Here is a 26,111-nt window from a genome sequence, read left to right on the forward strand (position 1 = left end):
AAAAAAAAAAAAAAAAAAAAGCAGCAGCAGCATTCGACCAAAAAAAAAAAAAAAACTACAGGCCAATCTCCTTAATGAACATGGATACAAAAAATCCTCAGTAAAAATACTGGCAAACAGAATCCAGCAAATCATCAAGAAGATTATACACAATGACCAAGTAGGATTCATCGCAGGGATGCAAGGATGGATGAACATACACAAACCAATAAATGTAATACACCATATCAACAGAGCCAAGGACCAAAACCATATGATCATCTCAATAGATGCAGAAAAAGCATTTCACAAAGTCCCAAAATCCATTCATGATTTCAAAAAAACACCTACAGAAAATTAGAACAGATGGTCTTTATCTCGATCTGATAAAAGCCATCTATGAAAAACCAGCAACCAATGTCATACTAAATGGACAAAAACTGAAAGCTTTCACCCTAAAGTCAGGAAGAAGACAAGGATGTCCACTATCACAACTCTTTTTCAATATAGTTATGGAAAAATAAAAAGAAATAAAAGAAATACAGCTAGAAAAGGGTGAAATTACCATCATTATTTGCATATGACATGATACTCTACATATAAGACCCAAAAAACTCTGCCAAAGGACTTCTAGGTTTAATAACCAAATTCTACATCATACCTGGATACAAAGTCAATACTCAAAAATCAACAGCATTCCTATATAAACTCATTGAGAGAGAAATTAGGGAAACCACACCTTTCAAAATAGCATTTAAGAGCCAGGGGTTTAGCTCAGTGGTTCTATCACCTGCCTTGCAATCACAAGGTCCCTAGTTCGATCCCCGGTGCCAAAATCAATCTAATGAAGGAAATAAAAAATCTTTACAGTACTCTGAAAAAGGAGATCAAAGAGGATATCAGAAAATGGAAAGATATCCCTTGTTCTTAGGATGAACCAATATAGTGAAAATGGTCATACTTCCAAAACTGTACTGATTAAATGAAATTCCAATCTAAATTCCAATAGCACATCTCACAGAATCAGAGAAAAATGTTCTAAAATTCACTTAGAACCAGAAGATTTAGAATAGCAAAAGCAATTCTGGGCAACAAAGGCAAGGCAGGAGGCATCACAATCTGACTTGAAATTATACTACAATGCTACTGTGATTAAAAACAGCATGATACTGACAAAAACAAACACCTGAGGATCAGTGGAACAGATTGGAAGATGCAGAAACATTTTTTACCATCCACTAAACTAAAATCAAAATGGATCAAAGATCTAAATATTAAAACAGAAAACACTACTGTAGGCAAAGACTTTATGAACAAAACCCGAATCACATAGGAAATATAAAAACTCAGTAACTGTCAGGCGTGGTGGTGCACGCCTGTAATCCCAGCACTGGGGAGGCTGAGGCAGGAGGATCACTGTAAATTCGAGACCAGCCTGGGCTACATAGTGAGTTCCAGGTCAGTCTCAACTACAGAGTGAGACCCTGTCTCAAAAAAAAAAAAACTCAATGACTGGGATATTATATTAAAAAGCTTTTGCATAGAAAAAGAAACTACCAACAGAGTGAAGAGATAACCCACAGTGTGGGAAAAAATTTTTGCCAGCTGTTCCTCTAAGAACTAATATCCTAATATAAACAACTAAAAAAAACAAAAAAAAAAGACCCCTCAAATTTAAAAATCCAATCCAAAAATGGGAATTTGCAATGAAAGGACACTGCAGATGATGAAGCAGGAACAGCAAATAAATATATGAAAAAAATGCTGACATCACCTGTCATTCGAGAGATGCAAATTAAAACAACACTGAGATTTCATCTTTCTCCAGAAAGAATGGCTGCTATCAAGAAATCAGTCAATAACAAATGCTGGTGTGGTGAGGCTTTAGGGAAAAAGGAACCCTTCTCCACTGTTGTTGGGAGTGTACACTGGTATAAACACTGGAAATCAGTGTGGAGATGCCTCAAAAAACTAAAATCAGAGGTGCCATTCAACCCAGCTATTCCCCTTCTTAGTATCTTCCAAGGAATTTAAAAGCATCATACAATAGCAATATATGCAGACCCATGTTTATAGCATGGTTTGGAATAGCTAAATCCTAGAAACAGCCAAAATGCCCATCAACTGACGAATGAATAAAGATGTGGGTGGTTTTTTGTTGGTTTTTTGTTCGTTTGTTTGGTACTGGGGATCAAACTCAGGTCCTTGTGTTTGCAAGGCAGGAGGCAGAACCACTGAGCTAAATCCCCAGCCTTATGTGGGGTTTTTATACAATGGAATACTACTCTGCCATAAAGAAGGAAAAGCCTGAGACACTTTTAGACCATACATTTTTTTTTTTTTTTTTGGTACTGGGGAGATCAAAGACAGGAACTTGTGTTTGCAAGGAAGCAGTACCACTGAGCTAGATCCCCAGCCCAAGCATACTCTTAAGTGAGACAAATCAAATACACATGTTTAAATACCATGTTGTTTCTCTAGTATGAGAAACCAAAAGTAGAAATAAAGTCCAAAATGTGTAAAAGAAATAAATTGTTCAAATGAGAAGGAGAACAAGGACGGGGAAGGGAGGAAGGAAAGAAGGGACAAGAGAAAAAATGGAAACAAAGCTTTTGTAAATAAGGAGGGGGAAAGAGGTCGAAGGGAAGGGGGTGGCATAAGAAAAAAGGAGAAAGATATCATGTACAGGGTACAGATTTTCTGAGAGGAATGGTATTATTATGCATATCTAATATGTACCAATAAATGTTTTGCTTCAAAAAATAATAGTAATAGGCAATACTTGTATAGTATCATATGCAAAGATTATTCATTATGAGCCACATCTTCCTAAAATAGAATATCATTAACAGAAAAAGACCTAACTTTTTAAAGTAAATATCATACTTCAAAACCTAACTATGAAATATTTAATGACTACTTTTTCTTCCTCTTCATACACTGGAGAGACAAGCCCAGTGACGGCGGACTGGACATAGCACTTTAACGTCACATGGGTTTCCTTTTTTTTTTTTTTTTTGGTACTGGGGATTGAACTTGGATCCTTGAACTTGCAAGGCAGGCCACTGAACTGCTGAGCTAAATCCCCAGCCCCATGTCACATGGGTTTCTAAAGAACACTTAAGAGTTACCGTAAGTTACTACAGCAGAAGCAGACTCGAGCATCTACTCACATCTGTGGGCTCTGTGTTGAGCTTCCTGGGCAGCAGCTGCTCATCTGGAAAGAGACTTGCTGTGCCTACTCCCCAGGACTTTGGAGAAATCTGAGACTGTGGCACCAAAGAGCATTTCTGACTCTCAGCACTGTGGTCCCAAGATTCTGAAGTCGCTGGCTGCTTGGAATCCTGACCGTCACACATGGGAGTGGTCCACGGCTTGCTGACATTCTGTTCACTCTGCACAGGTGTCCAGGACTTTGGCATGGGCTTCTTTGGATCCTTTTCTTTCTGCAGCTGAACTGGCCAAGGCTTTGGTGTCTCCAGATTCTTCTGCTCCTCTTTGGACTTAGGAGCTTCCTGATTCCACTGGCTGGGAGGTGGCTTGGGTTTGGAGATCTCCTGCTGCTTCTCTTCCGGGAGGGTTGACCTGAGTTTTGGAATCTCTTGTTTCCTCTGTGCTAAGGAAATGGCAATCTTTGATATATCCTGCTGCTTAAGTGGAGACTCCCAGGACTTGAAAGATTCCGGTCTCTTCTCTTGACCGTCTGATTCACTATGCATATCCCAACATTTGGGGAGATTTGGTTTCTTAGGATAATCTGCTTCCCAAGTCTGCTCTTTGTCTTGTTTCTTTGAACAATCTACTTCTGTTATATAGCGTCTGTTAAGAAACTAAATCAAGAAAATAACTCATTTGAGTCACAAAATTTGTAGGAAAAAAATTTTTTTGCGGGGGACTCGGGATTGAACCCGGGACCTTGCACTTGGGAGGCAGGTGGCAGAACCACTGAGCTAAAGCCCTGTCCTAGGAGTCTGAAACTAATGTTAAACTCTCAATTCCAACTCTATTAGTGTTCCTATATCCACTGGTCTGAGCTGCTGCACTGCCGTGAAACCTCTGTCCTTACTCTACTTGAAAAGACTGACCTACTTCTTTGTCCATTCCTTTTCCTCAGTTAACTCAAACAGCAACTGATACTTCCAAAGTAGCAATTTACACTCAACTCACTTAAACCTAGCAAGAAATGCACATCATGGTGCCACAATTGCTTGATTTAAGCCCTTGCACACAGCCTACTGTGTCTTTGTCAGCCTCAAGACACCCCACACATACCTTCTCGACACTCTTAAAAGTAAAGGCAGAGGACAGCTGAACTACAAGAAGGTATACTGCTTAGCTTTATGATTACTGAATGAACAGCCTTTTCATCACTTCCTTCATAACAACTGCACTGTGTCTTTCCTTCTCCCGTTCTTTTCAGCTTCCACAAATTTCAATGTCATTTCTAAAAAAGAACAAATACACTCTTCTGGGACAAAATGAGTCAATTCTACAGAGTGCAAAATCCTGCACATCTTTACATTCTAACACAGGGGCCAAAACAACAACAGTTAACGTTATCGTGTGCCAGGCCAAAATCTAAGTAATTCAGGTTAGCTCCACTAATTCTCACCATAACATCAGGGCAGGCATTATCATCACAACCCTCATTTTCTTTACAAGGATAGCAGACACATGTGGGCTAACAATCCTCCCCCAACTCACTAAGCTAATACAGAACCAGGATTCAAGTTCAGGTTGTCTGGCTCTAGAGTCTCACCCGCTAACCACAGCACTGTACAAAAACTTGAACAAGATCAGTCAACGACCTTTCACTCTCTTACCTCCTGGGGTTGTATCTCTGGCTGTGAAAGTTCCGTAAGAGTCTCTGAAAAAGAATATTAAATAAACACTAGGTAAATACAATTTTACTTGACTACAACTGTAATTCATTCCAGCAACATACTTCAGAGCAAGAGAAAAATGATTATACAATAATAAAGTGTACTCACAGTAAGAATAATTCTCACTATGATTTATTGGCCTAAAGCATGTGGAGAGCTGGGGTTGTAGCTCAGTGATACAGCATTTCCCTGGCATGCACTAGGCCCTGGTTGAATCCAGCACACAAAGAGGGAGAAAACAAGCACATGGCTTGAGGCAAATTGAAGGCAGGGGCTTTCCTACAAAAGACATGCCATTCAAATCTAGTTTAAACTACAATTTTAATTTTTATTGAAAATCAGAGTTATCTCCCCCTCTGCCCATGAATACAGCTTTATATTAAAGTTGGAATTACAGCTCAGGTCTTGGCGGGGGTAACACTGAGTCATAGCTGGGAACAGGGCTTTCCGGATCAGTCTAAGGTCAGAAGGGAGGAAGGAGGAGACACTAAAGCCCTGGACCAAGCAGCAGGATTACAGGGCAATAAACCTGTAAAGTGCCTGGACATTTGCTGGTGACACTGGACCTGTGCTTTGTTTACAAATGTAATTTCAAGAAGGAAAAAAAAGGCAAAACTTTGTTAAAATATTTCTTTCCCAAGAAAATGACCACTTCAGAAGGGTATTTCCTTTCCAAATTCAGCCAAGTTTTCCTAAATAAGTATTTTAAAATTATATTATTTATTCTCATTCTACTATATTACTGGATTCTACTATACCTAACATTTAAGCCACAATTTTAAATGGAATTATCCTACTGGTAGTTTAGAGAAGTTCATTCAAATTCCATAAAAGCCTCATTTTAAACCAATGTAATCCCTCAGAACAGAATATAACCCAACATTGCTATTAAGGGTCACTCTATCAAGCATGGCAAGGAATGTTTTCTAAAGCTATGCTTATCTTGCACCAAGATTACCATGTGTATAGAATATAAAACATTAAAATAAGGCAGTCATTTCAAAATGATTGTTTCCAATTCAGCCATGAAAAATTTCAGACAAACCTGACTCTTCAATAGATTCAGTCTTCACTGATTGTTTTTTCTTCTCTGATTGCATTGGCATTTCTTCTTCCAAGGATACTTCTTTTTCCTTAGCAGTTTTGGGAACTGGAATCCTCTCAAAATAACCTGAGTTCAGTAGTGTAGACAGCAGATCTTTCATGTGCTTGTCTAAGAAAGAGTGATCAAGATGTAGCAGTCACATCACAGGCAAAGGGACACTTATTTCATGCTAGCTACAGTGTGTCACTACAAGTGGGGAGACTCAGATTGGGCAGTACTGTGAAAAGTAAGCAGGCAGCCCATCTTTATTCTATACTGGATCCACATAAACTTGAAAGATTAGAATAACAAAGTTTGGCAAATTACTTAAGTTTCTCTGCGCCTCTACTTCCACCATTTGAAAAAAATGGCTCAAAATCGGAGACTTTTACTCAAGCCTCTGTCACCAATGTACACATTCCCATCTGTCCTAGAGGATTTGGAGAAGGCTAGTTCCTCTAACATAATCAGTAGAAAACCCTATTTTGAGCAACCTTTTAAATATCTCTAAACTGTAAAGTTCTCAGATTTTACTCTAGAGTTATGCTGTATGTCACTCCTAGCATATCACCATCAGATGAAGAAAACTCTTAAAGTGATGCTGAAGTCGCTACACTACAAGTAAGTTCAAACACTGATTCACTGTAAATGTCCAATAAAAACATAATTCCCCAACTAAGCAGAGCGCCCATACTTGATCTGGGTGCATCATTCACTTATAGGAGTACTACGATATAGACTGATGTCTTTTTTTCCTAATCAGCTTAGAGATACAACTTACAAACACAAAAATTACTGTTAAATTTACAATTTTAACAGTATAGTCACATTGCCACCATGAGAACCACGATAGGAAAACATTTTTGTCAACCCAAAAAGTTCCCTCACACCCCTCTTCCAAAAAATCCCCTCCCTGATCCCCTGGTAAACAAGAACCTATCCATCTAATTATGTCTTTCCAAGAATTTCATATAAATGAAATCATACAAAATGTACTCATTTATTTTTATTGTCTGGCTTCTTTCACTAAGCATAATTATTTTGAGATTTGTTTCATGTATGGATAATTCATTTTTTTTAAATTGCTGAGCAGATTCCATGGCATGGCTATTCCAAATTTTATTATCAGTCGATCTGCATCTAGGCTATGTTCAATTGGGGTTGTTAGAAATAAACTGGCATAAATACTCACACGTAAGAACCAATGTCAACATCTATTTTCATATCTCTTGTGTACCAGGAGTGTAACTGATGGTGGTATAGAAAATGTACACTTTACTTATTTTTTTGAGAGATATGTCATTGCACTGCCCGTGCTGGCCTGAAACTCACACTCCTCCTGTCTTAGCTTCCCAAGTAGCAGTAATACATGCCATTGCACCTGGCTTTATTTTCCAAATTATTAGTTTCATTTTGCATTCTAATGAAGAACAAACTTTTGAAAACAAGATTCATTGTGTTGCCTAGAGTGACCTCTGACTACCTGGGCTCAAGGCTTAAGAGATCTTCCTGACCCAGCCTCCTGAGCAGCTGAGACTACAGGGGCATTCCACAGGGCCTGTCTCAAGAAATACATTATAATTGTGATTTAAACTTGGAATTAGAAATCCTGGTAGTTATACATACTTGGATATTTTCTAAAAGGGACACGACTAGTAATGAACATACTTATTAGCATCTAGTGAGCTGTGATTACCCTAAGCCAGGATATACTTCTTGTCTGGATATTTATATCTGGTCCTTTGACCAATGGCTTATTTAGGAAGTCAAAATACTCTCTCCAGATCATTTCCAAATCAAACAACAAACAAGCCAAACCATTCATTTTCTTCTTAGCTGATCTGCTATTAAGCCTTGATATTAATAATGCACAGATTTAACAAAAGGTCCTGAGTTCAATCTCTGGTACAAAAAAACAATGCATAGATTCTTATCTAGAACAGGTACTACCATTCAGAACGGATAACCAAACCTCAAAATGATCAAGTTAGTGTTGAAGCCAGCACTAGTACCTAGCTCTTGTTCCCAATCATATTGACTTGCCACTTCAAAATTCTCCCTTAGCTCCATTTCATCAAGTGGTTACTATACAATAGCTGCTTTTAACAGCAATGAACACAGGGATCAGTCTCCCGATGAATGTGGCATGTCAGACATGTAAGTTCTGATGGACTGACACAGTGTAGACCCTCAATGACATACTAAACTTCCAGACACAAAGTTTAGTATTACTGCATAAGTCCAGAGTAGAGAAAACTCACATGTCGTTCCTACAACTGCTTTCTCACTACCTTCCAAAAGGTCCCAAAAGTACAAGGATGACTGCTCCATCTGGTCTTCAACACTGACAAGGAAAAGCAGCAGCAGAACAAAGTGGCTTTAGAAGTACGTACACACACAGGGAGCAGCAAAATGTATGCAATACAACCCACTAATAGTCAAGGCATTCTCTTTGGAAATAAAATGAAATTTATAAAGATAATTCAATGCCCATTTATGGATTTCATCAAGAACTTTTCCTTAAAATAAACATTTTACCAAATATGATTATCAAGAATAGACCAAGAACTTAGAGCTGCTAATGCAGTATCATTTCCTTAGTTATTAAGTTTGTGTCTTAGAAGAACTGCATTTAACTTTACTTGGATTTGGGCGGGGGGTGATTTTCGTTCTTTGAGACAGAGTCTCACTATGTAGCCCAAAAATGGCCTTGACCTTATCCTCCAGCCTGGAGTTCCTGGGTGCTGGGGATTATAGACATGAGCTATCACACCCAGCTTGCACTGAACTTTAAAGACAGCAGCTTATTTTTTTCAATTATCTGTGCTGAAATTTTACAGATTAGAGCTTGCTGTGCCCTCTGAACACACTAAGTGAGAAGAGACAGGTGAAAATGGAGTACACTACTACTAACACAGGGATATACAGCTACCCACAGGCGATTCAATTTCATCAGGTGTCTTCCTGATGCAAGGAAGATCTCCTTTTGTTTTTCTTTTTATGGGGCTTTTTTGGTTTTTTGGAGGGGGAGTTGACACAGGGTCTCACTATGCAGTCCAGCCTGACCTTGAACTCATTATGTAGCCCAGGTTGGCCATGAACTCACAACCCTCCAGTCTCAGCCTCCAGCGTATTGGGATCACAGGTGTGCATTGCCACAGCTGGCTGAGGCTGACTTCTAACATATTTGACTCTGCTTTAACATGGCTAATAAACACAAAGTTGTAATAACCTATTTTTAACCCAGCGAAAGTATAAAGATCTACTGTACTTGTTAACTGATTTACTCAGATAACAAAATAAGTAAGTGGCTCACTGCAGGGTAAAAAAGTTAAGCAGCCCCAATTAGATGGCTTTTTATTTTAAACCATCAGCTCCAAGTACTTATTCAGATCACAAGAACAACAAATAATTCTCACTGTGAAAATTTAATATTGAATATTTTTTACTTCTACTTAAGTGCAGCAGGAATAAGAAGGCAAAGAAAGACATACAAAATAAGTTTTAGGACTATATTACAGATAATACTTATGTAGGATTAAACCTTGATGATCAGGTACTTTTAAAATCAGTATTGTAATAAGGAAATGTGTTCTCATTCAAACTTTCTTTCTGGACAATCTAGTAAACCTATTAGAGCATTCCCTATAGAATCAAATTAATGTTTTCTTAATTTTATATACACACACACACACCTGTATATGTATGTATATACACATATAGACAGACTAAAGTAAAGTACTATGTGTTTTAGTTCAAAAAAACTTTTCCATTAGCTTACCTCAGACTTTCATTTCTTTCAGGGCAGGTCAGTTTTGAAAATTTAATGAGGTAGTCAAGTTCTTTTGAAGGCAAATACACTGCACCATTCAACCCCCCTCTGAAGTCTTTCTGTACATGTTCCTGTGTCAAGTTCTGTAATACATACTGAACTTGAAGTATAGTTCGAAGCTTTTTCTTCTCAGCCTCAAGTTTTATCATGTGCTCCCTTCTCTGTGCCTTTTTCTGCACTTTCAATAGCTGTTAAAACAAAAGCAGGTTGGTAACTCTCCACATCTACATCAACAATTCATGTTTCAAAACCCAATCCCAAAAAACTGAGATTAGATGACAAATCGCATGACTGTCAAATCAACTATTTTGTGTGGCCTTTATTTCCTTTTCCACTGAGTACTGAAATGGGTTGTCTCAAGTAATCAGAGGAAAGGGAGTCCAAGCATCTGACTCAAGTCCAGGCTATACACTGTACAGCCAGTACCTCTAACTCATCATGGCGAGAAGAGAAGGATCAATCACTGATGTCCACATTAACCTATAGATTTCACTTTTCTGTATTTAAATGTATCAAGTCTTTTTAGGCCAAATATTTTAAGAAAATTCTTGAGTTTAAGTAAGCTTTTATATTTCCAGGAAGAAAACATTTAAACTAATATGATCAAGGGCCAGGGATTTAGCTCAATGGACCAGGAATTTAGCTCAATGGACCAGGAATTTAGCTCAGTGGTTCCGCTGCCTGCCTCACAAGCACAAGGTCCTGAGTTTAATCCCCAGTCAAAAAAAAGAGGTCAGTCTGACTAAATCAAAGCACAATGAAAACCTAACAAATATAAGTATCTTATAAATATTAATACAGGTTGAGCATCCCTAATTCAAGAATCCAAAACCTAAAAGGCTTCCAAATCTAAAATGTATTGAACACTAACATGACATCACAAATGGAAAATCTCACACATGATCTCATGTGATGGGTCACGATCAAAATGCAGACACCCTAGAAATACTGTATAAAATTACCTGTTGGCTATGTGTGTTAAGAAACAAACATTTCACAATGAGAATTGAATCCCATCCTTAAACTATCTATATGCAATTTTCCAAAATACAAAAAGAAATCTGAAACACTTATGGCCCAAAGCATTTTTTTTTTTGAGGTACCAGGGGTCAAACTCAGGACCTTTTGTGCTTGTGAGGCAGGCAAGGCACCACTAAGCTAAATCTCCAGCCCTGGCCCAAAGCATTTTGAATAAACAATACTCAACTTATACCTTCCCCTGCCAAGAAAAAAAAACAAAAAACACAGCAAACATTTCCTTACCCATCCCTGCTGGCTTGAATCACAGGGGGCATATGCATGACTGACCTGCTGGGTGGCTGGACCAATCAACAGGACTGTCTTATGCCACCCAATGGGACAGTCATGCATGTGCCACCAGTGGTTCAAAGCCACCCGGCAGTGAGACATACAAATTACAGTCCCTTTGTGAGCGTAATAAAGGAGGAGAATTAGAAGTTTTGGGTTTTGTGTCTTTGTTTCCAGTGTGAACTCAGGGCCTTAAATAAAAGATTATAATCAATAAAAAAGATTATAATCAATAGAACTTAAATTTCCCTTCAAATCATCTGTGGGTGTAAAATGAGCAGTCCTTGGCCTACTCCAAATCTCAGACCTATACTACCTTAAAAATCTAATGATAATATACAGGTACAGAATGGTTTGCCATTATCCAAAAAGTACATCTGTTTCCACTTAACTAACAGCTTTAGACTTAGTTTTCTTTTTTATTGTAGTACTTCCATCATACTGTATATTATCCAACATAAGACTTAAAAAACAAAAGCAGGACTAGGGATTTAGCTCAGCGGTGCTGCCGCCTGCCTCACAAGCACAAGGTTCCAAGTTCAATCCCCGGTACCCAAAAAAAGAAACTAAGATTTGTCTTATAGATGTGTATCAATATTTTAAACTCCTTAGAGATGTTCATAAATCCTAACAGATCTAGATGGGGGCATTAAAACCTCAGGAAAAATATTCACTGTGGCATACTTAATATCATTCTAGGTGCAGTGGAAATAACTTAATAAATTTAACTTGGACCAAGACCTGTCATGTAAAGGTACAGGATCCCAATAATGAATGTAACTGTACTGTATACCTAAAATGTACCAATAAACTCAATTAAAAAAAAAATAAAGAAAAAAAATTGAGTATACAAAAAAAATTTTTTTAACTTGGGTTTTAATCGGGGCCAGGAGATAATGAATAACCATAAAATTGCTAAAACTCCAAAATGAAATAACATACATAAGTGATACTTTATGTACAATGTCTCATATCTGAATACCATTTCCCTTAAAGCTCCAAACATCTGAAAACTTAGCTATCCTCAACCTACCATCCCCAACAGGACACTGAGAGAAGATAAATGATAAACTGGCACTGTTATTAAACACTGGCATTTTTCTCAATGTCAGTGGTTGTAAAAATGTTTCATAAAAAACAAAACACACTCACATCTTGGCTCAGTGCAGCAAAGGTTTTCTGAAGTTCCTTGGCAAATTCCAAATTATGTAGCACTTCTTCATATTTCTCTACTGCCTCCTACCAAATACGGCAAAACACTGAGTCAAAATTAAGTGTTTTCTAAACCCAGTACAAATTTTATAAACTATATTTACTACACATACAAGTAAAAGTACTTATCTAAAGAAAAAATAAGGACAAAAACCATTAGTATAGTTGTAAAATTTCAACTTTAATCCTAGAAATTCATTTATTTGTTTTTTGAGACAGTATTGCACCATACAGCCCAGGCTAGCCTCAAACTCATAGCGGTGGTCCTGGCTCAGTTTCCTGAATGCTGGGATTATGGGCATGTGCCACCACATCCGGTTAGAAATTCAAATTTTATATTAGAAATCTGAGCCCACATTTTGCCAGTACATTGTAAGTGCAGTCAGTTAATAGGTTTATTTTGTCAATATTCATTCACCATTCAAATGCATCTATTAAACAAGAAGTATAGTGAATATCACATAGATGAACAAGCAACTATAAGACATTTATAATGGTATGAGAAATATACTTTTCAATTGAAATGTTAGGAAAATAATGGCTTTTACCAACCTTTGTGTAAAAAATAAAACCATTATCCATCAAAAAATTACCCATAATAGTCATATTAACTGAAATAACACGCAACATTCTACAGAAAATTAAAGGAACAAGATTTTTTAAAGATTTCACTGTGAACAATATTGATAATTACAGAAGGCATGGGTTGTTCACTGGAATTTAACTTAAACTTAAAGAGGGAAAAGGGTGGATTTGAAACAGAACAAGACAGGGAATTTGCCCAACTACATGAAGACTTTTTAAAGCCTTAATAACTAAAGCAGCATAGTATTTTCCCAGTCACATAAAGACAGGAAAACATACATCCACATAAAGGTGTGTATACGACAACAGTTCAGAACCATCCAGAATAAAACCCAAATATCCAGCTGATAAATGTGTGCACACAATGGAATACTAGTCATAATGAGAAGAATGAAATAGTGATACAGACTATAACTGGACAAAGCTCAAGAACACGCTAAGAAATCAGAGGCAGCTGGATGTGGTGGTACATGCCTATAATCCTAGCACTATCCAAAGCTGAGGCAGGAGGATCCCAAAATCAAGCCCAGTAGGAGCAACTCCTAATACTCTATCTCAAAATAAAAAAAGCAAAAAGGGGCCAGAGATTTAGCTCAGTGTTGCTGCCACAAGAGCAATGTCCCAAGTTCAATCCTCAGTACCCCCTCAAAAAAAGCACAAAAGGCTGGAGTTAGTGCAAAGGCCCGAGGTTCAACTCCCAATATTTAAAAAAAAAAAAAAAGCAAAAGACTTTATTTTATATGAAATGCCCAGAAAAGATAAAAATACAAAGATAAAAACAAACTAGAGCACAAAAAGGGAACTTTAGGGGATGACGAATATTTTAAAACTGGACTGTGGTGATAACTTACAATAAATCCCTGAATTGTACACATGATGGGTTTATGGTACGTACATTATATCTCAATAAAGCTGCTGGAGGGCCGGGGATTTAGCTCAGTGGTTCTGCCACCTGCCTTGCAAGTGCAAGGATCCCAGTTCGATCCCCAGTACCAAAAAAATAAATAAATAATTTTTAAAAATAAAGCTGCTGGAGAAAAGCCTGGTGATACTAAACCTCTATAAAAGTGTAGAAAGACAGACAGTCCTATGTCCTATCAGCCTGAGTCTAACACCTGCTATTGTTAGAGTTTCCGTCTGGGATGACCTCCCAAAGCTTCCTATGCTCAGAGGTGGGACTTTTGAGAGGTGACTGGACAATGGGGGCTCATTAGTGACTTGCTGTGAGGTGGGGCCTGGTCGGGACAGGTGAGTCAATGGAGGCGTGACCTGGAAAGGCGTCTCACTCTCCAGCTTCTCATTTCCCTCTGCTTCCAGCCTCCACAATACGATCATTTCTCCTTTGTTATGTCCCCCTGCCGTGCCATCCTGCCTTTGAGCCAGCAGACTATGGACCAAAAACATGAGCCAAAATAAACCCGCTTTCCTTTAAATTGTACATGTCAGATATTGTGTCCCAAAGATGAGAGATGACTAAGACAATTATTAAACTGAAAGCAAAGCTTGGTGCAATAGTACATGTCTGTAATCTCAGCTACTCAGGAGGCTGAGGCAGATGGACTGCAAGTTCCAGTCCAGCCTGGGCAATGTAGCAAAACCCCATCTCAAAATAAAAGTTTTGAAAAGGTCTGGGGAGGCTGGGGACTTAGCTCAGTGGTGCCGCTGCCTGCCTCGAAAGCACAGGGTCCCGAGTTTGATCCTCGGTACCAAAATAAATAAAAAGATAAAATAAAATGGGTATGTAGCTCAGTGACAGAACTGCCTAGAGTACATGAGGACCTGGGTTCAATGCCCAGACACAAAATAAAAGAGGAGAGAAAGAAGGGGTAGGAGTTGGATCACAGTTATAGGAAGGAAAAAGTACTGGGAGGAGTTTCAACAGTACTGACAACATACTGTTTGACCTGAAAGGTGGGTTCTGCTGCTCTGCTTTCTTATGTGTTATAATTTACAGGCAATATTTTGTTTGGACCATATATTTCACTATAGAAAGGGAGACAGGCTTTCCAGCTATAGAAACAAGGACTGGGCAAACAATACAATCACAGTATGGAATCCTCAGAGAACATAATACTAAAAATACTACTTTGCATCTATTCTCAAAAGAAATTAGCTCTGAGTCAAGAAAAGCATCACACAGGAACTACTTCCTGTCACCTAAATGTGCACCAGTGTCTTCTTTCCTCTCTTTCTACCTATGCCCTGGGTCTTATTCAATTCTGTCTTCACAGGAAACATTAGTCTATGATTACCTTTAACGTCATCTAACAGCTTCTCCCTCTCTTGATGCTTAAATTAGCATTTTAAAAGTCCAAATCATTCCCAACCTTAAAAAGAAAATCCTACAACTCTCTCGCCAACCACTTCTTTCAAGTCTCAGACCAATTTCAAAACACTTAATGGTCTCCATTTCCTCTTCAGATCTCACTGTTCCACCAGAAGTACTGCAGCTGCAGTCAGTCCCATCCTTTGAAGCTACAGAGCTTTGAGTGCTCTCATCTGCTTAACTTATCAGCAGCCTTTGACATAAAGGCATTCTCCCGCTTTACAAATACCTCTTGGTTTGCCCTTCATTAAACTTCCATTTTTCTCCCACTTCTCCAGATGGTTATTTACAGCAATATTTCTATTAACTTCTCTCACCTTAGTTTTTAGCATCCTGTAAAACAGGCACAATAAGACCTGCTTCATAGATGTTACTCAATTTAAATGATTTAATACTTATAAAGCACTCAGTCATAACTGACCCCTGGTAAGTGTGCTGTATTTTTAGCCATCATTACACTGACCTACACTTCAGTTCTCCTATCTATACTCTTGCTCAAGATAGACTCGTCTTTTTCTAATGGTTCCATTAGCAGCCATTCAGATATTAAACCTTCAGACCAATGGTGGCGAACCTGTTAGAGCTTTCAGTGATAATAAACAGCCTGCTGTAGCATGTGTGCCATAGGTTCACCACTGCAACTTTATGCTCAGGAGCCATACAGTTAAAATATTTATTAGACATAACTTGGGTATCTCACAGGCACTTTAAAAATCAGTGACAGAAAATTGAGCTCCTCATTCTATCCCATCCTCCCAAACCTTATCCCCCAGCATTTCCAAGCTCAAAAAATGCCTTTGGCATCCACCCAATTGTTCCAGGATAAATCCACTTCTGGCCCTAAACTCTGCTCCACCATCTAGTCACCGAACCATTCTGGCTTTACCTCCCAAGTCCAGCTAGCATACTCAAGAGCACTCTGCCACCTCCTCAGGGCAGCTCCCACAGCTCTTACCCAGATTACCCCACCCTTACCGTCTCCAAACCATGCTTTACACTGCAAACCTGCTTTTATACTCAAAATCTGCATGTTTCCTGTTTGAAGCATATTGTTATCATTTCTGATGCCCATAGACATCACACCACATGCAAAGACCTGTTTACCGCGGTCCTTGCTCCAGCTGCCATCGCTCCATCCCTGCTAGTTTCTCAGACTCTTTGTGAAAGCATTCTGTTCCTTCTCGGGGCCTTTACACACACTAACGTCTGCCTAGCCTGATGCTCTACTTCCTCCCCCTCCTTTTCTCCAAGTACTTCTCCTCTTTGGAATCTCAACAGAAGCATTTCCTTCTCAGGGAAGCTGTCTTCACTCTCCAGACCAGGTTAGGTCCCTGAATACCATTCCTTCTCACCCTGTTCCTCACGTTAGTATCGTGCAATACTGTCTTAGTCTTCTCATTGCTGAGACAAAGTACCTGACACCCAAAGTTAGAGGAGGAAATGTTTATTTGGCTTACAGTTTGCAGAGGTTTCAGTCCATAGTTGACTGGCTCCAAGGCAGGGGGGCATGACAGAGGAGAAACAGGCCATGGCCTGGAAGGCAAAAAGCAGCGAAGAAGAAGCAGAAGAAGAAGAAGCAGAAGCAGCAGTCACCACCTCCGCCTGCCTTCTTTTTGTTCCTTTATTCCACGTAGGCTACCAGCCTACTGATCTGTGCCACCCACACCCAGGGTGGGGCTTCCATTATCCACACACCCTGGAGCCAGCCAGATCTGAAAAGCCCCCTATAGGAGCGTGTGAGGCTTTGAGGGAACGTCCAGGTACAAGCACTAACATTCCACCCCTGTCCCCCAAAAGACTCATGTGCACCCCTTTATGCAAAAGGCATTTAGTCCACCTCTAAGAGTTGCTGAAGTCCTAACAGTTTCAGCACTGCTGAAAAGTCCAAGTCCAAAGTCTCCTCTGAGATTTAAGGCAAACTTAGTTGAGAGCCCCTTATAAATGAAAAGAAAGTTAAACACTTCCAACATATAATGGCACAAAATAAGCATTTCCATTCCAAATAGGGGGGTAGAAAGGAATGAGACCAAAGCAAGTCCAAAATCCAGGAGGGCAAACACTAAATCCCACAGTTCCATGTCTAGCATGGGGTAATCTGTGGCAAGGTGTGAACTCCTTAGAGGAGTTCGACCCCTACGGTCCTGCAGGTGGCTGCAGCTCACCTGGCTTCTCTCTTGGGTTAGCTTTGATCACTACATGCAGCCTTCCTCAGACGATCCATGCTCCTGGCTTCTCCAATCATTTGGGTCTCCACTGTACCTCCCACTTCACACTCACAGCTTCACACACGGCCCTCTCGGGGCCACACTACCCAGCCTCCCTTACTCTGAAATCTGGGCGGAAGCCTTCCTGACCCCACAACTCACGCACCCTGCCTGCACCTAAAACCAGCAGCACGTGGATAGCACCAAGGTCTGCCACTAGCAGGAGCAACAGGCAGGCTTCCTTCTCTCTCAGCCATAGGAGTCAAGTGCCTGGACTGCTGAGCAATGTGAACCCAATCTGGAGGAACAAATTCTCTAGGCCACCGCCACTCTGAACATGGTGCTCTCAGGCTCTCTTCTCAAAGCAGTCTTTCACCTTTGCAAGGCTGAGACTGCCAAGAGCGAAACCCTGCTGGTTCTTGTGATACCCACAGGCTATCTTTTCTAAAGTCCTCTCCTCAAATACCTGGCTTTTTATTGCTAATCTTTTTAGCAAACAAGTTCTTTGTTCTATCTTTGCAGGCCATAACTTTATTGCAGCTTTCTGGCGGGCCAAACTCAAAACTGTTTAAATCCTTCCGCTGGGTTCTTTCTCTTGATTCGCAACACAGAATCTGGCTAAAAATTCCCAATAGTAACCATGCCACTGCCTCAATGTTAAACTGCTTTGAAATTTCTTGCACAAGTTAGTTTACTGCCCTTAATCTCAGTCTCAGTCAAAGTATCTGGACACGAGCAAATTGCAGACAAATTGTTTGCCAAAGCCTAACACTCATGGTCTGGAGTCCAACAGCCATGCAGTCCTTGTTCCTAACTGAAACCTCCCGAGCCTGGTCCTTACAACACTTCTATTGGCATTGAAGCCTCCTGCGCTCTAACCAGAATCTCCCATCTAGTTCAGCTTATAGCATTCCAGGGCTGCTTCTTCAGCCAGCATCTCCAAATCTTTCCAAACTCTTCCTGCAAGCCACTTCCAAAGGCGTCTGAATCGCATGGGCAGGTAATGCCACAGCAACAATCCCACTTTTCTGCTACCAAAATTTGCCTTATTTTTCTCATTGCTGAGACAAAATATATCCAAAGTTAAAGGAGGAAATGCTCATTTCGCCTCCTATTTTGTAGAGGTTTGAGTCCATAGTCAGCTGGGGCCTGAACCCCAGGCCCTGGGAAAAAAAGAAATAAGCAGATACATCTATGTTACGGCTTCTATCTAAATGCAATAAGTGTGTCTGAAGTGAGAGGGATTATTCTGATAGCAATTAACAGTCACATGTCTCTTACTGAAATAAACTTTTCGGGATTTTTTTTTTTGATACAAGGTCTTGCAGTGTATTTCACGTTAGCCTTGAACTATGTAGCTCAGGCTGGCCTCAAACCTGCCTCCTCCTGCCTTGCCTCAGCCTCCAGGTGCTGGGATTGCAAGCACGTGACACAATACCTAGCTAACTGTGATAACATTTTATTTAAACATTTATAGTATCTTTTGATCACCCCATGTAAAATAAGAACTAAACAAAGGAAGGACAGAAGTAAAAAAAAAAAAAACCACCTTTCAAATATATCCTGATGTCTGAACTATGTAAGTATTATCAACTTTAACACTCAGAGCTTTTTCAATCGACAAAGAGAACTATACATAGCATGGCGTATAGAGTGATATTTCAGTACACGTACACAATGTGTCATGATCAGATCAGGATAAACGGCACACTCATCACCTCAACTTTGTCATTTCCTTGCATCACGAACATTCAAAATCCTCTCTACTGCCAGTAGCTCTTCTGAAATACACAATTAACTGCTGTAGAATTTCACAAGTTAGCCAGGCGTGGTGGTGCACGCCTGTGATCCCAGCACTCGGGAGGCTGAGGCGGGAGGATCGCTGTGAGTTGGAGACCAGCCTGGGCTACATAGGGAGTTCCAGGTCAGTCTCAACTACATAGTGAGACCCTGTCTCAAAAAACAAACAAACAAAAAGAATTTTACAAGTTAACCCTCCTATCCACCTACACCCTCATACCATTACCTACCTTCTCTTCACCCTTCTCCTTCCTAGTCTCTGGTAAACACTGTTCTACTCATTATACCTCTGAACTTGGAGCTTTAGAATACTGCCCACAGTTCTCTGAGGGACCAGCTGACACATTTTGTTTTCCAACTTATTATTTAAAATTTTTTCAATTTTAAATATATACTGCTTGTATGAGGGGATGTGGTTCTCAAAAGTACCATAAACTATATGCTCAGTCACATCTACAGACCATCTATTCAATCATTTATAAGTCCATCTATAATAAACATTGTACATGCCTACTAATACACTATATAGTATTCTAACCACTAAGAATACAGCAGTGATAAAAAGTCCGTATTCTCATAGCATTTACATTATAAGGAAAAGAGAGAGACAAAACCATAGTTTCTGGGAGGCTGAGGCAGGAGGAGGGTCACAAGTTCAAGCCCAGCCTGATCAATTTAGTAAGACTCTGTCTCAAAATTTTAAAAGGGCTGGGGATGGAGCACAGTGCACAGTCACAGCTTCAATCCCCAGCACCAAGAAAAAAAAGAGATGATAATGTGCACTTTGACAGTTAGGTACTGATTTTAAGAAAACTAACGCAAGGAACGGCACTAAGGACTATGATTGGGGGTGTGGCAGGACAGCGTGGCCAGGAAAGGCCCTACCGAGTAGACCTTAAAATAACCATCTGAAGGAGGCTGGAGTTGAGCCATTGACATCTCAGGCAACAGCAACACCACATCCAGTGCCCTCCTGGTGAATCAAGCTGTCACCTGACATAGCTAAGACTAGTGAGGAATAGATTTTGGGGACAAGAGGAAGGCAGGAGACGTCAAATGGGCAACTGGACATAAGCAATGCACAATAGCTCAGAGGACTCATTTGTTCACAATGTACATTTGGCAACTGTCAGGGTACTACCTGAGAAATCAAGTTCCTGTGGTTATAAAGACATAATATACTGAAGTTAAAATTTGTCTGGCCAGAAATACAGCACGCCCTTGACATTTCTTTAGAGAGCTATCACACCACCAATCTTCCCTCCCACCATAGTAGGAGAGAGAATCCTCCCTCCAAGAATAGGTACACAAAGGGATGTATTATTACTTCAGGGTCACCGAACATTCCAAGACTACTTGTAAACAAAGCCACATTGAAATGCTGGACGTCCAGCCAAGTTCTCTCCACAGCTAACTAAGTACACCATTCTCAGAAGCTACACAACTCAGAGCTGAGGCACAGCAAAATCAAAATTTACTACAACACAAGACCTGTGGGACAGAAAACAAGCCTCAAAACGACAAAGGAAAAATAAGTCTCTTGAATGCTAGCATCTATTACACACAACCAAAAACTTTAGCTGAAAAAGCTAACAGAACCACATGTAACCTTTTCCCAACACATGTATTTTTATTAGTGCAATGAGCTTTACAGAATATTGGGTTTCACTGTGGAATTTTCACATGTGCTACATCAAATAACTTTTTTTCCACAACTGGGGACTAACTCAAGGCCTTCACACTGAGGAATTTTTTTATTTTTTTTATTCTGAGGCAAGGTCTCACTGAGTCATTAAGTCATCCAAACTAGACTTGAACTTGTGATCCTCCTTCCTAAGCCTCCCAGAATGCTAGGATCATGGGTATGTGCCACCATGCCCAGGGAGATCAATAACTTTTAAGTACATTTCATCCTTCTTAGCCAGGAATGTGATCAGGTCAGAACTGCAAATGTCACTGAAACACTGATTTTCATTTCATGTTACAAAATTCTCCTTCACAAATAAGTTGCAACTATCAAGCATACCATGGTCAAGATAAACAAGGTAAATAGTCTAATAAGGTTAATTTTTTTAAGGCTAGGGCATGACAACTAGGACAGAAAAGTAGAGAAAAACCATGGAAGAAATTAAGAGCCAGGGCAGGGCGTGGTGGTACACGCCTGTAATCCCAGCACTAGGGAGGCTGAGGCTGGAGGATCGCTGTGAGTTCAAAACCAGCCTGGGCTACATAGTGAGTTCCAGGTCAGTCTCAACTACACTACATAGTGAGACCCTGTCTCAAAAACATCAAAACCAAAAAAAAAAAAAAAGAAAGAAATTAAAAGGAAGCATCTGAAGAAACTGAGAATGCTACAGTAAACACTGTTAAATGCTAGAGCCCATTCCCTCAAATCTCTAGCCCTTTCATCCATCCCAGCATAAATATAACAATCTCCATGTTAACTCAGTCTGGACTGCACTCCCACTTAATCTATACTCCCATCAAGACCATCTGCCAGTGCACCAGAAATAAATCCAAACCTACGAGAGCTGAGACACAAATGCATTATAACTACTTTTGGGATAACCAAGTTTCTGATTTCACTATATCCCACCTACAATTTTATTAAGGAGAAGAGTTAAGTCTGACAAAAGGCTGTACGTCACTTACCAGCTGATCTGAATTAAGTTGCTCTCCATTTTTCAGGCGATCCTTGTAATCTTCCAGTTTGAGCTACAAAACAGAAACTTGTATCTACTATAGTCTGATATAAAATTCTGAAGCAAATAAACTAAATACCAAACACTGTTCCCTCTAAAAACAGTTCTGAAAGCAATCAACGTGCAAAGGCACCACTTTATTACAGGCAGGCAGCAACTGTAACTTGGCCTGCCCTGTGACTGGTGTGGTTTCCCACCTTTCTGCAAGCACACCTGGGTGGTGAACTCAACAGTACTTTGTTCCTGGGGCACAGAGACAGAATAGGAAAACAGAATCATCCAAGAGTTTGTTGCCACCATCTCAAAGGGACACAGCAGTCTCAGGCTCCAAAGGCAGACTGCAATCTCCAAGTGCAAGGCAACAAGGCTGGGCTGCTCTGACACTGGTCTTTCAACTATCTCCACCGCTCACAACAGTTCCCAAGCAACAGTTACAACAGGAACATAACTCATAGGGTGAAGCCTTACACACAGCAACCCTGTGTCCATCCATACACACCTCAGAGCCAGAGCAGCAGTCAGTGTAGGTGGTGACAGAGCAGTGTAGCAGAGGCTGCAAAATTCCGTTTCATATATTCTTACAACTCTGAAGTACCTGGATTGTTCTGTTTCACAGTATACAGTCTCTCAGTTTTACAGATGGAGAAATGGGTTTGGTGGCTGTTTCATCACTTGGGAACAGCTCTGAACAGAGTCTCACATGAGTAAGTTTTTGGCTATGTAACTAAAAGAATCCTTGGAGATCTGATGTCCCGGTGTAACAGTATAAAATATTCAAACAACACCTAGGTGGTACACTCCTATAATCCCACACTTGGGAGGCTGAGGCAGGAAATCTCTATGTTTGAGGCCGCCTGGCCTACATAGTGAGTTCAAGGCCAGCCTGAACTACATAGTGAAACCCTGTCTTCCCCCAAAAAATATTCAAACAGCTGCCAGGCATAGTGGTGCACACCTGTAATCCTAGGGAGGCTGAAGCGAGAAGATCACATATTTGAGGCCAGCCTGGACTACATTGCAAGACTATCTCAAAACAAACAACAACAACAAACAGTTAAGTCCAGTCGATGGCAGTGGGGGACAACACAGCAATTGTTAAGAACATAGGCTCTTCATAGTTCTTAACAAGAGTGAACCTAGGCAAGTTTTCCAAACCTGGGCACCAAGGGAGTGTCTCAGCATGTTTAGATGGTTCTGATGTAGGAGTAAGGATGTATAAAAAGGGAAATTTTAAAGGACACGCCCTAATGCACCATTGTTCAAATACAAAAATATTGGAGGTGAGGGGGATACTTCATATAGGACAAAGGTGAGAGTTGAACAAGATAAAGGCCACATGCCAGGACAAGTTCATTCCTATCAACCAGTCTGCTGTCTAGCAATTATTTTCATATTGCCCAGGGCAGTTACTAATAACTCATTTTTAAAAAGATATTTAGTATTTTAAAGACAAAAATAACATTAGCCTGAAATTTCAAGGCTTAAGCAGTAAAGCTCCTTTTCTCTTACTGGCTTCTATTTGTAATTAGACTCCTTAACACACAAGGACTTACCTAGTCAACCAATGCCCCACCCACGGGTGCTGTCTGAGGCAATTTTGCCCTCCAGAGACATCTGGCTCTGTCTGGAGGGACTCCAGTTAGAATTTGGAGAGTCCAAGATGGACAGTGCTACTGGCATCTTGTGAGATGTTTAACAACCCACGATGCCCAGGACAGCCCCATGACAATGAACTGCCATAAAATGTCGATGGTCTCCAAAAGTGAGAGAAGTTCTGCTCCAACTTCATGGTTAAACTATTAGGTCAGCAACTAGCTTAATCTGTGGCATTTTCCTAATACATAACTTCCTAATAGTAGTACAAAAAATGTAAGATTTCTTTTCTAGCATTATAGTAGCCACAACCTGAAGCTATTTTTCATATTCAGTTTGATATTTAAGGAAATATATGAAAAATAAACAGCACTCAAGAGCTCCATAAAAATGACAAACCCACTACACAATTCTACAAACTTTTTCAGGCTACTCCCATATTGGCTTTAGAGTCTTAAAAGGCTTTCCCAGAAGATAAAACAAAACCACTCACTGGTACTATTATACAGGTATTTAAAATTAAAGAGCTATTACAGCTAAGCTGAACTGCATACATGCAACACATACATGTAGTTCTTCCACCTGAGCGAAGCCATCAACGAAGCTCTGTTAATTGACCCTGCTCTGACGGGCCTGATAGCGGCAAGGCATTTGTGCTGACCCAGGCACTTACCTTATCACACCTGTGATCAACAGCATGGCACCATTCAAAGACAAGTGGTGAGGGCTAGAGAAGCTACTAGCAAGTGGCCCTTCATTACCTTCCTGACTTAGAAGTGGGGAGAGGAGTCAATAAGACTCTGAATAATACCTTTACACCTCTCCGTTAAAAGCAACTTTCCGGTGGTACAGCACCAGCCTGGCAAGTGTAAGGCCCAGAGTTTGATTTCCAGTACAAAGCCTAAGTAAATAAAAAAGCAACTTTTCTTTGCTATGATGAAGTTATCATTCTGTATGTCTAAAATGTACCAATTATTTTTAAAGGACCAGGGAAGATTGGCAAAAATAAATAAAAGCAACTGTCCTAAGACTTCACTAAGTCTTGGTCTACACAGGTAACTGCTCAGACCTACCAGCCCAAAGGAGAAGAGAATCGTGACACAACAAAGCAGTGTGCAGGTAAATATATTTCACAGGCTACATGACTCAGGAAATGAGAATTGATCTGGGTCTTTACATCAGCATTTACTGCACATCAGGTTGACAATAAGACCTGACTACTCATAAGGTTGTCTACAATACTTTCACCTACCAATCTCAGGTCAAGACCTCAAAAGGTCAAAATTACTGCTGAAACATCTACTGGCCTACCAGGTGAAAGCGTCCAAGGACTGCAGCAGCTCTACTGCAATATCAGCTGCTGCAGAAAGTCATAAGGAAAACAAGCATAAATCAGGCACAAAACTCATCTATGAAAAGAAACAATGTAACACTCAAGGAATTCATCTATTCTTAAATATCTACCTCTTCAAGCGCGTCAACAGCAGCATGAATAATTTTACTACGAAGAATACTATTACCCAGCTGTGTTGACAAATGAAAACAAAAAGTTAATACTACAAGGATAGCCTGCTTTAATCGTTCTCGGGCATCTACAGCCTAGGTTTAGTTAAGGCTTTAGGAATGAAGACCTGTGACTCTTGACAAAGAAATCAGCTCCTTAAGACCATGCAGGTATGGGGCAGGGAGGAAAAGTTACCTTCTTTTTCTCGATGTTTCTAATTTTGTGTTTAAGGCATATGAGTCCGTTGTCGATGTAGGTCTCATAAGCCTGGGATGGAGATGCAGCATAACCGAGCGCAGACTGCAGGGGGCTCAGGGCCCGCTGGCTTTCCCCATGCTGACTGTGGTTCACCTGGGGCTTGGCTGACTTCATATTCCCTACTCTTTCCTCCTCCAAACGGCCTGCAGGTGACTGGTAATCAAAAGGGAACGAAGAGAGTTGCACCACTGAAACAGATGAGGCAGAAGCGGAGGAGGGAAATAGTATAAAAGTAAATGGGGGAGGGGGCGCACAGCCAGGATTTAACTTGCCTATAAAGTCCAGACCCACTTTCCTAAAATCACTTTTCTTCCACAGAAGTGAGCTCAAATCCTAACGGTGCTTCGGACAGTACACTTCCATCCCACTACTTTCAAGGTAACTAGTGGTCAGCACCGACCGATACGCATAGCCTTTACGTCGGCAAAAATCTACAAAACGGGACGACGTTTCCAGAAATTCTATTTTCCACACAGGAAGGACTGCTAACCAAGCAATGGCTCCCGAGCTCCTCTCTTACGGGCGCAAATCCCATTCTGAATAATATCTATGGTCAAATGAACACGCTCGCACGCACGCAGGCAGGCAGGCAGGCAGGCAAAGGGGCCTTCACGGAACCTCCTGACCTGGCCCCTCAATTCCAAACTCGATGATCAGGAACACTTCACAGAAAACTTCAAACTCCCACTGAGTGAAACAGCAGTTTCTGGAACGAGACTGTTAACTTCCCTTGGCTTGCTCTAGGGCCCGGCGGCAAATCCACGCCCAGGGGCACTGGGCACGCTCGCAAGCCGCAAGCACCGCGCAGGGGGGACGCGAGGCTGCAGGGCTGCTAGTCCCT

The 26,111-nt window shown here is 40.4% G+C and overlaps 1 protein-coding gene across 10 annotated transcripts in view; it reads right to left on the reverse strand.

Moving 5' to 3' along the window:
* Caprin2 (caprin family member 2) overlaps positions 1-26,105 on the reverse strand; it is a 53,315-nt gene extending 27,210 nt beyond the window's left edge. For 4 of the 10 annotated variants that reach the window (XM_010628964.3, XM_010628962.3, XM_010628968.3 and 1 more), the window contains exons 1-9: positions 25,761-25,781; positions 25,208-25,423; positions 21,866-21,928; positions 12,239-12,325; positions 9,728-9,966; positions 8,208-8,290; positions 5,908-6,075; positions 4,803-4,846; positions 3,153-3,809 (exon numbers count right to left, since the gene is read on the reverse strand). In XM_010628964.3, coding sequence (XP_010627266.1) covers positions 3,153-3,809; positions 4,803-4,846; positions 5,908-6,075; positions 8,208-8,290; positions 9,728-9,966; positions 12,239-12,325; positions 21,866-21,928; positions 25,208-25,384 — 1,518 coding nt within the window. In that variant the 5' untranslated portion in view covers positions 25,385-25,423; positions 25,761-25,781. Of the gene's footprint in view, positions 1-3,152; positions 3,810-4,802; positions 4,847-5,907; positions 6,076-8,207; positions 8,291-9,727; positions 9,967-12,238; positions 12,326-16,666; positions 16,684-21,865; positions 21,929-25,207; positions 25,459-25,760; positions 25,782-25,847 lie in introns of those variants that run through there. The other 6 variants (XM_010628965.1, XM_033763523.1, XM_010628966.1 and 3 more) reach the window with 6 other exon arrangements.
* Positions 26,106-26,111: the final 6 nt, after the last annotated feature.

This window comes from Fukomys damarensis, unplaced genomic scaffold, assembly GCF_012274545.1.
Source record: "Fukomys damarensis isolate Sample0158 unplaced genomic scaffold, DMR_v1.0_HiC HiC_scaffold_15, whole genome shotgun sequence".
In the NCBI taxonomy this organism is placed as follows: Eukaryota; Metazoa; Chordata; class Mammalia; order Rodentia; family Bathyergidae; genus Fukomys; species Fukomys damarensis.